General features: G+C 23.2%; 3 protein-coding genes across 3 annotated transcripts in view; 1 reads left to right on the top strand and 2 right to left on the bottom strand.

Annotated features, from left to right (window-relative positions):
- Positions 1 to 1,983: 1,983 nt before the first annotated feature.
- Positions 1,984 to 7,790, top strand: LOC105359852 (motile sperm domain-containing protein 2). Its single transcript, XM_011496571.1, has 9 exons — positions 1,984 to 2,525; positions 3,303 to 3,449; positions 3,616 to 3,793; positions 3,860 to 4,223; positions 4,329 to 4,407; positions 4,479 to 4,585; positions 4,652 to 4,852; positions 4,939 to 5,076; positions 7,532 to 7,790. The coding sequence occupies exons 1-9, from the start codon at positions 2,444 to 2,446 to the stop codon at positions 7,730 to 7,732; spliced, it is 1,497 nt and encodes a 498-aa protein (XP_011494873.1). The 5' UTR covers positions 1,984 to 2,443; the 3' UTR covers positions 7,733 to 7,790.
- A 1,009-nt stretch (positions 7,791 to 8,799) lies between these two features.
- Positions 8,800 to 11,043, bottom strand: AspRS (aspartyl-tRNA synthetase). The gene is made up of 2 exons (XM_011496570.1): positions 11,033 to 11,043; positions 8,800 to 10,422 (listed from the first exon to the last, which is right to left on the bottom strand). Exon 2 carries the CDS (start codon positions 10,417 to 10,419, stop codon positions 8,839 to 8,841), a length of 1,581 nt encoding a protein of 526 aa, XP_011494872.1. The 5' UTR covers positions 10,420 to 10,422; positions 11,033 to 11,043; the 3' UTR covers positions 8,800 to 8,838.
- Positions 11,044 to 12,250: 1,207 nt separating this feature from the next.
- Positions 12,251 to 18,127, bottom strand: part of LOC105359850 (uncharacterized) — a 16,495-nt gene continuing 10,618 nt past the window's right edge. The window contains exons 11-19 of the mRNA XM_011496569.1: positions 17,053 to 18,127; positions 16,575 to 16,817; positions 15,768 to 16,138; positions 15,096 to 15,363; positions 14,692 to 14,918; positions 14,138 to 14,379; positions 13,649 to 13,922; positions 13,241 to 13,447; positions 12,251 to 12,735 (exon numbers count right to left, since the gene is read on the bottom strand). The exon at positions 17,053 to 18,127 is cut by the window's right edge and continues 23 nt beyond it. Coding sequence (XP_011494871.1) covers positions 12,392 to 12,735; positions 13,241 to 13,447; positions 13,649 to 13,922; positions 14,138 to 14,379; positions 14,692 to 14,918; positions 15,096 to 15,363; positions 15,768 to 16,138; positions 16,575 to 16,817; positions 17,053 to 18,127 — 3,251 coding nt within the window. The 3' untranslated portion in view covers positions 12,251 to 12,391. The remainder of the gene's footprint in view (positions 12,736 to 13,240; positions 13,448 to 13,648; positions 13,923 to 14,137; positions 14,380 to 14,691; positions 14,919 to 15,095; positions 15,364 to 15,767; positions 16,139 to 16,574; positions 16,818 to 17,052) is intronic.

Below are 18,127 nucleotides of genomic sequence, written 5' to 3'. Positions count from 1 at the left end.
AAAATGTTATTATAATAAATTTCTTTATATAATTATTTATATATTATAATACATTAACTTATTATTATACAATAACTTGTATATTATTTCTTATTGAAACTGATATATCTATATTCCAGTATCGTACAGAGTTACTTGATTTAGGTAATTATCAACATTTCTTTGTTACACATATTCTCATATTGAATTATTTGAATAAATTCACATCAAGATTTACACTTCAGTACACCAATTTCAAATTCATTACTAGTTTTTTCATTATATTTTTTCAGATGCTACATACTATCAAGTGTATAAAGCTATTGACTGTGAAGACATTGCAATTTGTATAACAATGTGTCATTCATTATTTTACACCTACTGACTGCAAAATCAAACAAAACTTGAAATTTGAGTTAACTTATCAGAATTTCAATATAGATTGGAGAATATGAATTTTAAGTCAATTTTGAGAACAAACGGTTCTATTAAATTCATTTTCTTAACAAAATCTAATTTATAAGGACATTGCAATATTTTATTCTCTAATGTTCTTCCATTTTATAATTTATTAAACTTCAAGTGTAATCTGTAACATACCTTAATTCCTTTAGATACATTCAGCAATTTGTTGTTTTAAAGTTTTTTCACCAAAGTACAAGTAAAATTTCTCAAGGTGATTATTAAATGCTTTCTACAAAAAACAGAAATCTAAAGTTCAGTATAATAAAAAAGCTTGTCTTCGTAACCTATAACGACCTTGTAGTAATTATATACATGTAGATCTTTAAGACTTTTTTTTAATGGATGATTAAAATAATATCTGCAATTTATTAATATACAACGTAAACTCTGATAGACTGAATTAGATATCAAAAGAAATGTGGATATCAAATTATAAGATATAACAATGACAGGAATTATTATAACACTACATAGTATCAAATTAAAGTTATGAAGTTGTTAATTTTTTTGTTATAATACTATAGGTTTAAAAATTTATTTTAATACATAACATTTATTGTAGTAATATATGATCTAAGCCAATCTTTGATGAATTTCTAACTATCAATCGTCAATCAATAAGGTATTTCACACAAACTTAGTAAATACTTTCATTTTTCGAAAATTACATATCTAAAATGCGCGTATTATTTATTAATGCATAAAAAATTAATTCCTTACATATACGTAGAAATGATTAGAATATCAATAAAAATAAAAATGTATATAAATAAAATTTAATATAAAATAATCAAATATATAACAATAACAAAATATAAGATGAATGAAATACAAATTTCATAGTAAAACAATAAACGACAATTTTTCTTTATGAAGTATTCAATTCTATCGTTATATATATATATATATATATATGTAACAGAATGGGCATTGGCAATTGTAGGAATATTAACATAGCATCATTATACAAAATAAAACAAGATCAAAAATATAAAATATAATAGTTATTTTAAGAGATAATTGTTAAGCTCTATGATGTTTCTAGTAAATATTTTACAATATTTATATTATCAGAAAAAAAAAAGATTGCTTATATTATTTTTATTCTTATCTATTTCATTATATAATACAGTTAAAAATATATAATTTTAACATTTTTACTATTTATAAAATATTTTATATTTAATTAATTAATCTAATCAATTCAAATATGTTAACTAATGTATTTTTTTAAAAGTGTACTGAGTTAATTATACTTTTGAAAAAATGTTAATCCTTTTTAAATTTTATTTAAACAAATCATTTTATTTTTAAGTTAAATTAATAATGCGCACAACAATTTCAACCAATGACATAATTATTTAATATGCAAGTTAACTTCAGGGTACGTATTTCTATTAAATAGTACTTATAATGTATTCAATAACTGTTCGGTTCTCTCTTTAATAAATATTTTTCTTTTAGTTGTTAGTTGTTGCATAAGTAAAAACTATCTTTTACTTAAGAAAAATTTTCAATATTTAAAACTTACACACGCTTTTGAGATTGCATCAGAAATTTTTCTTTATCTTTTTAGAAAACATTAAACCAAACTCATGACGTTCCAGTTAAGTTTATTAAAACAACTAATCAATATCTACATATGATCACTCTCACCTGTGGATATACATTATTAATCAGATGTACATGCATGTTTCAAATTATTTGCAAATGACTTGTGAAAAAAATTCATAGGTATGTAATACGCCGTATTCGGTTGATTTGGAACAAGTTTTGATTAATGTAGTTTCATTTACAAATAAAAAAAGAATTTACGATATTTTTGATATATCCACATTTCGATATCCCTTCTTTTACTTTTTTAAATCTATGCAGACTTCAATTGTAGCATACATACTACATTCATTTAATTATATACAAATGTCTTGTTGTGGATAATTATACGGAACAAAAAGTTGAAAGTAGAAATTTATATAACATCAAAAAGAACAATTACAAAATGGATCAAAAAGTACAGAATATTATTGAACTCCGAGATAAATTTTTTAAAAAATTAGATGACGAGGGACCACCCAATTCGCGTAAGAATAATACAAAAATTTATAATTTTTTAATCAGATTTTGGATAGCTAAATTTTTCAATTTTTACTGAACTTGATAAAAATCAATGAACTATAATTTAATAAGTCATCGCTAAACTTTTATTAACTTATACACAATTGGATCAATAATAAATTATGTTTTACATAATTATTATAATGAATAAAAGTTTAAATAAAAGTTTGTTGCCAAATAAATAATTAGTAGTTTTTTTTAATATTCTTAGGCATTGAAAAATATTTTATATATTTGAAGAAATTCATATAAAAATATATACTTTATTTTGTTACAAAAAAATTTATTTCTTTACTTAAATTTCACTCTTATTTAAAATTTTTATTTCTTTTTAATGGGAGTAATTAAAATATACTTATCTCAATTTAAAAAAATTTATTCATAAAAACCTTTGTGTAAATAAGAAATATCAAAAATTAATTATATAATTGATACAAATTTAATAAAGCAATGAAGTTAAATTTATTTTGTATAACTATAAAGATGTAAATTAATTTTTTTTGTTTTAATTTAATATATAATTGAAATTTGTTAGGTTTAATTTTTATAAAAACTTCAGAATTTAAAGTTAATTATACAAATCATTATAATAAATTTAATATTTAATAAAAAAATTATTTAAATATTTTTATTATATCTAAGATTCCAATACCAAACTGTTAAATACACTAATTTTTATTAGTTTATTACATTTACTAGTTATATAAATATGTAGATTATTATATTAATATTTTTCATTTTAGGAAATTTTCATTCTGCAGACATTGATAAAATTAAATCGACTGATAAATGGTTACAACGGTTTTTAGAACATAATGAATTTAATGTTCAGGAAGCATTAAAAATGTTGTGGGATACTTGTGAATGGAGAAAAAATTTTGGCACTAACGGTAAATGCATACTCATTTAACATAAAATTAATTATAATAAAACTAAAAAAATATAAAAGTAATAATTTACTCGTTTATCTTATTGTTATTTTAACTAACGAAATATAAATATAAATAAAAAATATTTTTATTTAAAAAAAGTAGACAAATAAATATTTTTTTCCAGATATTACTGAAAATAATGTTAGAAAGGAATATTTAGAAGCTGGAATCTGCTTTGTTTTTGGAAAAGATAAAGATGGAAAAAGACTTTTTATCATTAAATCAAAATTACATACAAAAAATGCAAGAGATTTTTTAGAACTACAAAAATGTATTGTTTATTGGTTTGAAAGACTAGAAAGGTATTCTAAATGATTAATTTTCAGAAATGCATTACAAATCTTATCAAAATTGTTTAATTTTTACAGAGAAGGAAATGGAGATCAAATATCATTATTTTTTGATATGGTGGATGCTGGAATGTCAAATTTAGATATGGATCTAACAAGATTTTTAATAGGTTTATTTAAAAATTATTATCCAAATTTTTTAAATTATATTATTATACTTGAAATGCCTTGGGCACTTAATGCTGCATTTAGTATAATTAAATCCTGGTTGCCTCCAAAAGCAATTCCAAAAATAAAATTTGTCAAAAAATCTACATTAAAAGACTTCATTGAACCTAAATCAGCATTAAAATGTTGGGGAGATAAAAACGATTATACTTTTTTATTTGTCAGTGAACCACAATCCATCAATCTTTCTAATGAAAAACCAGAAAATAGAAAGGTAATTTTATATTATAAATTAAATTAAAATTGTTACTAATATTTATTATAACATATATAAATATAATTTTTTACTATGTCATGAATATGAAATTTTTTAATTAAGGTTCATTTTATTGGAAATTCATGTTCAACTGATATGCCTGTTACTAATTTTGGAGATCAAACAAAAACTGAAGATGACAGTAAGATTGGAAAGCAAACATATTTTTTTAAATTATTAATGTATAAATTATGAAATTTTGTTTATTTTCAGTTTTAATTATAGAGCCAAATATATTAACGTTTAGTAAACATGGAACTGAAGTTATTGGAACAATATCATTAACAAATCCAATGTCTGAACAACATTTGTCTTATAAAGTTAGTATTTAAATAAGATTTTACATATTTTGATGATAATTAATAACATTTTTTATATAAATTTAGATAAAAACTACTTCTCGAGATAAATTTAAGGTGCGTCCAAGTACAGGAATTTTATTAGCAACTCAAAAAGCCACTGTAACAATTACTTTACAAACTAGTTGTAGTTCTCAAAGTGTCTTAGGAAATGATAGATTTCTTATTATGTGTCTTCCTATTGAAAATACAAAAATTTTAGCTTCGGAATTAATTGATTTTTGGAAGGTACTTTAACTCGAATTATTTTAATATTATTAAATATAAATAATTTGATATTAGCAAGTGATAATATAACAAAATATTTTTGCAAGAGTAATGAATCAACTGCAAAGCAATACAGATTAATCTGCCGTGACGGAAATGAAAATTTATGTGATCAAAAATCAAATACGCTTTATTATGGCAATGGTTCCAGTTCCAAAACATCAATCAACTTATTATTCTCAAGGGTTAGTTTGAAATTAAAAATTTTAAGATTATTTTATTAATATAATTAATATTTATTTCATAAATGAGTCCAAACTAAAATATACTTAAATTATAATTACCAATTTCGGTTTGTGAATTCTTATTATATTAATTAAAATAAATATTAACTATTCACAAAGGTATTTCGTTTGTTGTCAACAAAAAACATTGACTTTATTTGACAAATTAAAAATTATTTTAATAAAAAAGGAAATTTTCTCTGTTTCATATTTCGCTTCATTGCCATTTTGTAAAGAGACATGAAAATATAATTTTAATAACATATTTTCTTTTTTACAGAATAAAACAAATTATTTAGAAAGATTTATGTATAAAATAATTGAATTCAAATTCTTTTAAAGTAATCTGGAAATATTTAACAAATTTATAAATTTAATAATTAAAACTGTAATCACATTGCAAACTTTATTATGTATTATTATACATTATGTATTTTTGTCGTTTATACTTCATTTCATAAATTCAAATTTTTCATAGTGTATCATGTTGAAAAATAGTAGTAATTTTACTTTTCAGGAAATTTATTTTTATAAAATAGTATATAACAAATGATTAAATAAATAAAAATTGATCAGATATTTCAAGATTAATTTAAATAAAAATATATTTGTAAAGTTATTGTAATTTAATTTTAATGCATATCATTATATACAATTGTTTAATATATAATTGTACATAATCAATACACTTAAATATAAAAATTGTATATATGTATAATTTCTATAAAAATTAAACAAAATTTATGTCATAACTTTACAAATAGTATCATATAAAATAATTATACATATCATTCCTGCTATAGTACATAGAATCCAGATGATATATTTATCGACATGTATATTCGTCTAGTAAGTTTTTCATTCCTCTATTGTACAGCTCACCATAAATAATAATTATTGGATTACCTAAAGTATAATTTTTTGTAAATAAAACTTATTATACATCATTCAGATTATATCTTATACTACTCGCTTGAATTATATATTAAAAGAGTAAACTATATTACCACTATCAAAGGACAAAAATGATTTTTTATCACATACTAATTTAAGTTTCACAGATTTCTGTGAAATACTTAAAATCAAAAGTAAAATAAATGTGGTGTCTAGAATAAATTAATCTCAAAATAATATAGTATAAGCTTTCTGTCAATGAGTATACAAAATTTATGTAAGAAACTAAACAAATATTTCTTTATATTCTATTAATTAATAGATTTACTTGAAGAAAGATTTAAAAATATTTTTAATTGTATCTTATTCATTTCGTTAATTCATTTTATATATAAGAGAAATGATAAAAATTAATAAATTTCATTCAAAAACCATACAAAAAAGTAATCCTATGCTAGGAAAATATTGTTGTACTGCAGTGTCAATTGTTATTGTTATAGCTATAATAATAAAATAACACTAGATTAATGTTCTTGCACGGAACTTGTATTTATTAAATAGCAAATTCTGGGTATTTATTTTAAATTTCTGATCATATAAGCTAGAATAACATACTTCAATTTATTAAAAAATTACAATAAAAATTATTAAAAATAAAATAAGAATTCAAACCTTTTATCTATTTGTATTTTAACACATGATCTTGGAAATATTTAAAAAAAAAGTTTAATAATATATTTTACAAAATAGGAATAGTAATTTGAATAATTACTTATGATGGTGCATTATTGATAAATTAAGTTTGTAAAATAAATTTTATAAAATAAAAAATATATAAAAAGGGAAATGTCACTGCTTAGTTGCAAAATTATGAAATTTCTAAACTTTACGTAGTTTTAAGAAATTTACAGATGATCTTATAATAATTTAAGTGGTGTGCAAATTCAATATTGAATATTGAATAACTTTTTTTTAGATACACAAATTTTCTATATAAATTCTATTTTTCTTAAAAAAAAAAGCTATAAAATTTATTTTTTGCATTCTCTAGTTAAGCATTCGATGAAGGAAGAAAGAAATAAAATAAATATACTTTTTTATTAAAAATTATTTCCATTTGATAAACTACTCTAGTTAAGTAAAAGATTGCACTGATAACAACAAAAGGATGTTTTTTAATTTTGATTAAAAAAAAATTCGAAAGCTAAAGAATATCTTACATTATTAAATAAAAAAAAACGTTTGATTTACAATCATGATTTTATTTAAATAACTATATTTTTTATTAGATACAATTAATTTTAAATGAAGAAACATTACGACATTATTAATATTAATATTAAAATATCTACTTAAATAAGATTTTTAATTACATCGCTATTTGTAAATGAATAATATTTGAAAGATATATTTAATGTTTTATAATTATTATATTAGTATATAAGAAATAATATCAAATATTTTATTTATTAAAATAATTGTTTATTGAATGTTAATTAAATAATGTATTTTTATTTTATAGATCTCTGAAATAGAAGAAAGACATATAAGTCTTCAAAAGGATATTACCTTATTAAAGTATTTTTTATTGATCTCTATAACTGCAATACTTACACTATTATTTTGGATTATTATTTCTTTTAATACAAATTTTTATAATTCTATCAAAGAAGAAACTTGCACTATAGACAACAAAATTTTAGTGAAACATGATGAAATTTAGTTCTAGAAAAAGATGTAGACTACAGTCATAAAATAAGAAAATTTAAATTTTTCAAGAAATTCTTTTAATTGTAAAACTTTCTTTTTCTTTAATTTATTTTATTTTTAAATATATTAAGTTATTTTTTTCAAATACAATTAGCACCGTAAAATTTTTTTAATTTTATACTATTTTTTAATAGATTAAATTGTATTAGTTATTGTTAATTAATTTTCTAAATTTATTATAAGAATTAAAAACAATATAATTAAATATTTATTTACTTTTGTATAAAATATAAAATTATTGACAAATATGGACAAATTGACAAATAAAATTATGGACAACAATTATTAATATATTTATATAATTAGAAAAAAATGTAATTGATAGATAAAAGCAATAATTATTTGATAACTCTGCTCATAGTTCTTGATTTAAAATGAAATTAGTAATATCAAATTACTGTCAGCTTCTACTGGAAGATATATTTTTATGTATAATTATGACTTAACTTGTGCTATATGAATGTATGTGAGATATGAAATTCTTTTTTAATTAAAAATGAATAAAAATAGAAATAGATTGATTGTTTATGCCATTCACAATGTTATTGTATTAAATTATAACAATAAAAATAATTTTTATCTATTATAGATTATATTTAAGACAACTGTAAAAATTTTTATGATGAATAATAATATATATCATTAATAATTCTTAAAAATATAATCTTAATATAGGCAGACAAAATTTTGAGCATAACATTAATTATTTGTTGATGTTTTCTATAATAAATATGTAAGATATTACATAAATTTTCGTAAACTTTCTATCGAAATTCATCAGAAATTAAAAATATATATAAGTATACCTTCCTCATTCATATAATTTAAAACAATTAAATTACAAAATTATATATTTAAAACAAACTATACTGTTATAAAACATTATTATTCCATATACTTATTAATAAAAATTTAAGAATTTTTATAAGAATTTCTTTTCTAATTCTAAAATACAAATAAATGCTTTTTAGAATATTTATTTTGAAAAACTTTTAAACATTACAATTGATAAAATAATATCATTCATATATAAGTATAAAAGTAATTTTTTCACATTTTTTAAGGTGTAATTCGCTTTGGGTCACGAGGAAACATAGAAACTTTTCGAATATTATCTAAACCAAGGTATAACATTACAACTCGTTCCATTCCGATTCCTCCACCTGCATGGGGTGGACAACCATATCTGAAAGCATCAATATATGCTTTGATTTTATTTATATCTATACCATGTTGCTTTGCTCTTTCTGTTAAAAAATCAGGATCATGAATTCTTTGTGCTCCAGATATAATTTCTTCTCCACGCATGAACATGTCATAAGAATTAGATGCTTTTGGATTTGTAGAATCTGGCATTGTATAAAATGGTCTGACAGCTAAAGGATATTTATCCAAAATATAAAAATCTGTGTCATATTTTGCTTTAATAATTTTACCCAATAATTTTTCATTAGATGTAGATAAATCATCTTCGTCTTCCATTACTATACCAGCTTCCCTTAATAGCATAATAGCCTGTGAAAATTCAAGTTTTATTGGAGGATCTAGGAATTTGAAAGGTTCAACTTTATATTGCTGATTGATAATCTTAATTTCAATATTATAAAATTGTTGGAGACCTTTAAATAGATCTGTAAATAATTGTCCAATAGTGTTCATTACTTCATGATAATGATATTTAAAAGACATTTCTAAATCCAAGCCTACAAATTCTGTTAAATGCCTATGTGTATTAGAATCTTCAGCTCTGAACACAGCTCCAACAGTGAAAACTTTTTCAAAATCAGCAGCAATTGCCATTTGCTTATAAAGCTGTGGTGATTGTGCCAGATATGCAGAATTTTTAAAATAAGATACAGTGAAAACATTTGCACCACCTTCACTAGCTGCAGATATAATTTTTGGAGTATGAATTTCAACAAATCCTTTATTTGTTAAAATATCTCTGAATAATTTGCAAACACCTGCTTCAAGTTTAAAAATTGCTTGATTTGTAAACGTTCTAAGATCTAAAATTCTATTATCTAATCTTGTATCTTGATTTACTTTAATATTTAAATTCGTAGGATCATTATTGTTAATAGATCTAGCAGCATCTTCAATTTGTAATGGTAATTGTGCCTCAGATGCACTTACAACAAAAAATTGTATTATATGTATTTCCACATATTTTTGAGTACATGATTCTATAGGATTTGTAACCTTTTGAACTTTTGCTTCAATATCAATTATAGATTCTTTCGTAACAGTTGATATAAATTTCACCATTTTTTTACTGACTTTTTCATTGACAGCAACTAAACCTTGAATAGAATGAAATTGCTGTCGTATAACAATAAAACATTGTTTTCCTTTAGCTCGACTTGTATGTAATCTACCTCTAATCCATACAATTTTATCTAAATAATCTGTATTTAGATCCTGAATGCACACAAATTTCCGTTCTTTATAAGTCTGATTACTCTGTATCATTTTAATATGACCATATTTTCCTTTAGACAATTCATCTTGATCACTAAGACTTTCATTTTTAACTGTTTTTTGTTTAGTTTGTTTATTCTCTTCTTTCTGATTTTTTTTAAAAGTTATCATTGAAATATTCTTTTCTGGAACCAGTGATATTTTGTTGTCCTCTATCATTATCTAAAAATTTAATCTATTATTAAGATATTGTGCATGAAATTATTGGACTTTATAAGAGGCAAGTGTAATTATAAATAAGTTTTGTAAATAATTATACTGTAAATTGTGATAAATGAATCTGCCACTATGTAATATCGTTTATTGTTTGTTTCAGCTTTTATAATTGAGGTTAGTTAAGTTATGAACTTATATATTTATATAATTTAGTACTCCACAACTAGAAAAGTTGGAATTATTAAAAACTATTAGTTACAATACAAGTTTAATTTGCATTATTGCAATTTTTCTGACAAATATACACACCACAATGTAACGTTAAAAATTTTTTAATATATACTCAACATAACTAGAGCATAATCTTAAAGAAAGTTTTAGTAATTTTTGAAACATTTATAATACACTGTTAATAATGATTTTTAAAAATATCACTAATAATTATATGATAATATTTACAAAACAAATTACCCAACAAATTAAAAACACAAGCTAATTATACGTTTATATAAAACAAATTAGAAGACTTCATTGTTTATTAAAAAATTTAATAAATTACAATATAATAAATTTTAATAAATGCAATATTGAATTTTATAATTTTTATACAATTTACATTTACGTAGGTTGACAAGTACAAAATAAAAATACTTCAACGTTATTAAATTTATTAATGCATCCAATTTTAGATGGAAAAATACGATATAATAAGATGCTGGTGTAAATAAGAAATAGTAATTTAGTACAGTACTCCATTTACTTTATCCACTTATATTATTAGCATTACATGATTTTTTATTCTATTTTAAAACAATTGTATCTATTTGGTATCAGTTTTATTTTATGAAAATTAATTTCGTTATCATTAAATTTTAGCCTTTTTTTCATAAAAAATATAAAAAATTGGAAATATTGGCTAAACTTCTGAGCTTATAAAATTTTGTATTGATTTTAAAATAAAGAACAAACGCAAAAGCCAGGTTAGAAATATATGTTTAAACATAAATTTATATTCAACATAGGACTGAAGTATTTAAAATGTGTAGTGAAGCTAAATTTCTATTATTACAAATAAATAACATACTAATGACCTACTGAAAAATTCATAGCTAGTTTTAACAATCTTGTATTAAAAACATTTTTGAAACAATTTTTTAAATATAGACTATAAACTATACCAGATTTGATTCAAAGAATAAAAGTATTTTAAATTTTATTAAATCTAATCAAATTATTTTTGAATAACTCAATTATTGAATATAAAATAAATATAAAATTCAATAATAAAAAAATTGGAAAAGGAATTGATTAATTGAATAAGACATTTCTTTATTTATTTGAATTTTTGAAGTTGAATTATATAATCCAAATATAATTTAAACAACCATCAGCAAACTTCCAAAAAAGGAAAAGAGTCTGAAAAACAAGAGTTGTTTGAAATGTTTATAAATAAAAAATATTACCATGAGCAAAATTCTTGATATTTTGCAATAATAGTTTTTATAAATAAATAAAACAAGATAACACCAATACGCACATATTACATCATTTGTTTATATAAATCATTGCTGCACAAGAAAAATTAGATATATCAGATAGATGAAAACAATATTTTCTTCACAATTTAAAAAAATACAGATTACGGTATTTGACAAATCATTTTTTACTTTGTACAAGAAAAATAATGCTCTAGCTTTAAATTCGCTTATTACCTTAATGTACATATGGAGTTACTTATAAACATTGATTCAATTGATCAAGAAATCCTTAAAAATAATATTTACAAAATTCATAATTCAATTTTTAAAATATTATGTACACTTAAAAAAGAAAAAACAATGATCTCATATTTTTCTTTCTTTATGTTGAAAAGAAAACAAAGATCTTATTAACATGGAAAATTCACGTATTTAATTTGCAATTTCCATTAAGAATGATTATATTTACAATACATGTATACTTTTTTAAATTTTATTTACATAATCGAGCACAATCCTGAGAGTTCATAACCTTTTTCTACTGTCGGTAGTATCGATAACTTCTTGCCTTGCAATGTAGATTTAATTGCAGCAGGTGTAAGAAGCTTCACAGGTGCGGGATCCATTGAAGTCTCATTTAATTTCTTATCTTTTTCCTTAATTTCTTCAAGTTCCTTTGTCACATGATTTAAAGATTTTGTAATATTGATTTTGATTTTAGAGGGTGCAGAGGGCATCGTTGACGTTGCAGAGTCCAGCTCCACGTTGCCGTCGATAGTACTCTTTACTGCAACTTGTGTTGTGTCTACAGCTGCAGCCTCAGCTATACTCTCCTCAAGTTCTAAATCAAATAAATAAAGAATAATTAATAACATCGAACATGCTTCTTTCTAAATGATTTAGCGTTTTATAAATTAAATTGTTTTAATTCTTCAGTAATTCAAAATTATATCTATTATACTTTAAAATTGTCTTTAAAATAAAATAACATTACATAATTCTATTCAACATAATTATAATTATCAAAATAGATATTGATATAGTAAAGCCGAAACAGAAGTCAAAGAATAACATCGATCTTATACAATTAAATAAATTATTATAATTTAGTTTATATAAATAAAAATATAATATTCAATTTCATTATATGAATATTAGCATATGCAACCACTGTAACGCAATTATATGCAAATATGTAACTAATAATTTTTTATTATGAAAAGTATTCTTATGAAATAATATATTTTTATATTAAGTTAAATAATTTTTTCTCATAGTAAATGTAATAGTGTTTAAAAAATTTAAGATGTTATGAAATAGTAAAAGGTACAGTAAAAATATATTACCTATTTCATATTCAATAGGTTCTTCTTTTATTTTAACATTTTCAAATATTAATGGAACATTATCTGCTATTTTTTCTTCAATTCTCTTTTCATATGCGTTGTATTCTTGTGTCTTAATTATTGTGTCACTTAATAAATTTTTTCTATGTTCCTTTTTCATTTCTTCAATTGTTTCATCATCTGAAGAGTCATTTATTTCTTCAAGCTCTAAAATATTTCATACAAACATATAAATTCATAAATGTAATTAAATGTATATAGTATTGATTTATTAAAAAAAAACTTTATTTTCAAATTATTCTGAAAAAGTATATTGATTTATTGAATTAATGTTTACAATGTTAACGATATCAAAAATATAATAATCGATAAATAATATATTTTTAATTATTTTTAGTAGAAATTTACCAATTTTTCTTGGAAGCGGTTCAATAATTTCAATTGGCTCTGAATCATCTATATCTTCTATTTTTTCCTCTTTTTGAATATCAACAATTTCGGCATCCATTTTTTCTTTTTCTTTACTATTATTCTCTTTTGGTTTTAATTCTATTATTAATTTATCTTTGATTTCTTTTTTTATATTTCTTTCTATTTTTTTAAGTTCATCTTCTTTTTTTGTTTCTTCTTCCATTTCAGTTATAGCCTCTTCAAGTACCATTGCTGATTTTTCCAAAGCACTCTATAAAAAAAGTATAAATATTACACCTAATTTATATTAAATTAAGTAAGACACTCAACTATAAATTTGGTTAACTCAGTTTTACAACATATTTAAAATAATTAATACTTATATTTAAAGAACGTACCACAAGAAGTTTTTCCTTTTAGTAGCGATAAAACAAGTAAATAAATAAATATTAAATTTTTTGTATAATTATAATAAATTTTACTTACTTTGTGGTCTTCAAGACATAAAGGGTGATAGTTTTTGTCTTCAAAGCAAATGGTAGGTCTAAGGTGCCATTCCTCTTTTTCTTCATTATAAAATTGTTCAAATGCTTCATGACATACTTCACAATATGAATCTTCATCTGATCCAGTGGGAACACTAGGTAATTGCGTTTCCTGAAGAACATCTTCCACTGATATACTTTCAGTTTCAGCTGTTTGTTTTTCTGTTTCAAACCAATTTTGTGCTATAATATAATTAAATTATACGTATTATCAAACAAATTAAACATAATATTTAATAATAAAATTAATTAAGTATATAATTCGAATTTGACTTATTTTGATTCGATTATTTTACGTTACAAGGTGTTAATAGCATCTGTTACATTTATATTAATACATAAATAATATTTCTAAGTGGAAAATAATAATCTCATTTTTATTCATTATATTTATTAAATATTATCACCAAAATAATGTTATACATTATATCTCACTCATTTTTATATAGTTTATATGGAAACTTTAGTTAATAAAATAAAAATTACTTTTCGTACCTCTGTCTTCGAGATCTTCAATTTCCTCAAATTGAATCCAATCGCTGACATCGTAGTACCATGGTCTCGAATGTGCTTTTCTTGCCAAATCTCGCTCTTTACGATTTTGTCGAAAGTGCCAATCTAAATGATGACTATAACGAGTAGCCATTTCTGGAGCAAATCTTGCTCCACATGAACTACATTGCATACCACTATACAATGCCATTACAATAATGGGTTGTTTTCTATACATGAGAAATGTATATTGTTAATATAATTCATAAATAAAATAAAAATCTTTATTAAATTATAGTATACTATTATTTATAGAAATTTTAAAATTAATATAATTTATAAGTAAAAATCAATTGATTAAAAAATTTCTAATATTTAATATAATATTTATGCAAGATAAAAATTACATTTTTAATGTCTCTGGTTTATCAAATGAAATTAGAATAATTTCTAGTTGCTTTTTCTCTTCTTCTTCTTCTTGTTTCTTTGTCTCAACAAGATTTGGAACAATCCCAGTTTCAACTAATCTTTGGAATAATTCATTAAGATTAAGTGGCAATGTAAGTGCTGGTACAGTTGTAGGTGAATTTTCAACAGGTTCAGCTTGGTAAGATAATCCAGACGATGGTGCCATTGCTGATGGAACAACCGATGATAGTACATCTAACTGTAAATCTATAACATAAATATTTTTCTGAAATAAACATTAATTATTATTTAAATATATATAAATGAAACTGGAAAAAGCAAATAAAAATATTGTATGAAAATTTTGACAATTATAATATTGAGTTTATTTACAATTAAATTTTTATAAAATAAAAAATTAAAAGAATAAGAATAAGTAATTTTTATAACTACAAAATAATTATAATTTTAAAAAATCAAATTTGTAGCACAACAAAAATCTATTTTCAAGATTTTAACCTTTGTACGTAATATAATTAAACATCTTTATGTAATTGTCAGAACGAATTGTTTAAATATTTCTTGCATTAATGTTTTAAAAAGAATTATAGCTTTTACAAATACAAACACGATACAATTATAAATTATTGACCAAATAAAAATACCCCTACCTGGTTTGCTGTTTATTGCTACATCCATATCGTCAAGTAATATTGAATCGTGATCAAGATCTGATGGTACATTCAGACTCGTCTTGTCTTCACATGTTGTCGTAATTGACTCCATTTTTTGACTAGTTTCTAACAATGTATCATTTACTGGGGCCTCTTTTGGTTGTTCACCCTTCATACCTGTGATCTTAACATAGCCAGCATGAAAGCCACGTGGCAGTACGGAAAATCGTATGAAGTGTTTCTTATTTTGAATGATTATAGGCTTAGGCAGTCCACCAAATTCGACTTTGAAAGGACGCCCATTCAGGAGAACTGTTTGCAAGGCATCTGTGAACTCCAGTGTGCATGGCTTCCCATCGATTTCAAATCTATATTATTGACAATTTGCATTTATTTTAATCTACTTTCTACCTTATAACTTGAATGAAATCAAAAAGTGACAAATAAAAGAACGTATACACTTATATTAATAGTATATTACAAACAAATTCAAAACATAAAAATTAATATTTATTTTATAACTTAATTTTCAACAATTATACCATTTTAAAATAATTAAAATAAGATTTTAATTGCACTAAACAAGAAAATTGATATATCAAATTTTTAATAAATAAATTAAAATGAACTTTTCTTGACACAAATTAGTTTTTTCAAGCTTTTTATTGTATCAATATTTCGCATGCAAATAGTAATTTGTTTACAAAATATTACAAGTATAACTTATAAATTTTAAAGAAAATCTGGTGCTTTTCGTAATTATTAAAAATTAAAAGGTTGATTTTTAATATTAAAGAAACTTACACTTGAGGTTTGGAATCAAGAAAAACTGGTACCATATTTCTTGCATTAATAATTAGATTGATTTTTCCGATAACGAGATCAGTACGTTTAAGATTTCCGATTTTTACTTGAGGAGGAGGCCCATCCAATTTCATACTAATTTTTTTATTGCCTAAGTCAATAGTAATTGGTCGACCACCAAAATAGCATTCATACCATTTTTCGTTTATGTACAATTCTCTTGTAGGTGTTCCAAGTTTAATTCTAACAGTTCAAACAACAAAATGTAAATTAATTACTATTTTAATATTTACAAATGAAAAAAAAAGAAACAAAATAATAAATAAATATTTTATTAAAATTTTACAATTTTAATATTATTGACTTTATTCGCAATGAAAATTTTATAAAATAAAAAATTAAAAGAATTAAAATAAACAAGTTTTTTTAACCAATTGTATAATAATATAATTAAAAAGATAAAAACTATATATGTTACCTGTGAATTTCTCCTTCATATGAAAACTCTCTATAATCATCATTAAAGTTACATAAAATTGAATCTTTTCCATCAATGAAGATTCTTCTAGCACCATCTTGAAAACCAATATCTCTTGGATCATCCCACCTCATAAACACAACACCAATATTTCCATAATATCTAATTTCCCTAGGTACATTATCAATGTTGATTGACTTCATAGTATCCTTTGCGATTTCTTCCAAGAGTTTAGGATCGGCTTGTGGTAGTTGTCCACTATTCTTAGTACTAATCAAACTATCATTCGCGATCTCCATTTTTGTACTGTTACTAATGTTGTTCATACTTGGAGTAATGAGAGTTGAGGTTGATGATCTTTTTACTACTGTCTCTGGCCTTATGGGTCCATTGCTAACCAACAAACTTGGTGGAATAGATCCCATAGGACCTCCTGTACCTAGTGGATTCAATGGTCCGCTCTTTACTATAGGTTTCATTGGCCCGTTCGATATCATTACCGGTCCATTGGGTCCCATAGAAGGTGGTGGACCCATCCGAGGCCCAAAACCGCCATGATATGGTGGATGAAAATCAGATCTTATAGACCCTGGAAAGAGCCGTGGGTGGTTTTGCCAAGGACCTAATAGTCTGAAACCTTCTGGACCACTAGGAAAACCGTGGGGCCCGGATGAAAATGGTGGTGGATGAGTCCAGGGCTGATGCCAGGGCCCTTGCCATCTAGGGCCAACCTGACCGGGTGGACGTGACAACATTGCCGGATGCTCTTTACGCAAACTATTCTCATCATTGCTCACTCCAAAACCCTGGGCAACTGTGGAATTGTCTATACCCACACTCTTTTCCCACACAAGCATGCCAATTTCTTTTTCTTTACGTTGAGCTGCTCTTAGTTTCTGATCTTCACTCATATGTAAGACTTCTTGAATAAGAGTATTGTATTGAGCCTTGGTAATGGTGCCCTGATTCAACTGCTCTGCAGCCTGTTTCATAATGATCTCAATATTACGGTCAGCATTGCGCTCATTGTGTCTATCGATATCACGACTAAATAATGGACAATGATTACGACGCT

This window comes from Ceratosolen solmsi, unplaced genomic scaffold (genome assembly GCF_000503995.2).
Source record: "Ceratosolen solmsi marchali unplaced genomic scaffold, CerSol_1.0 scaffold29, whole genome shotgun sequence".
NCBI classification, from domain to species: domain Eukaryota; kingdom Metazoa; phylum Arthropoda; class Insecta; order Hymenoptera; family Agaonidae; genus Ceratosolen; species Ceratosolen solmsi.
Note: the sequence above shows the minus strand (reverse complement) of the source record. Positions and strands in the feature narration are given on the sequence as shown.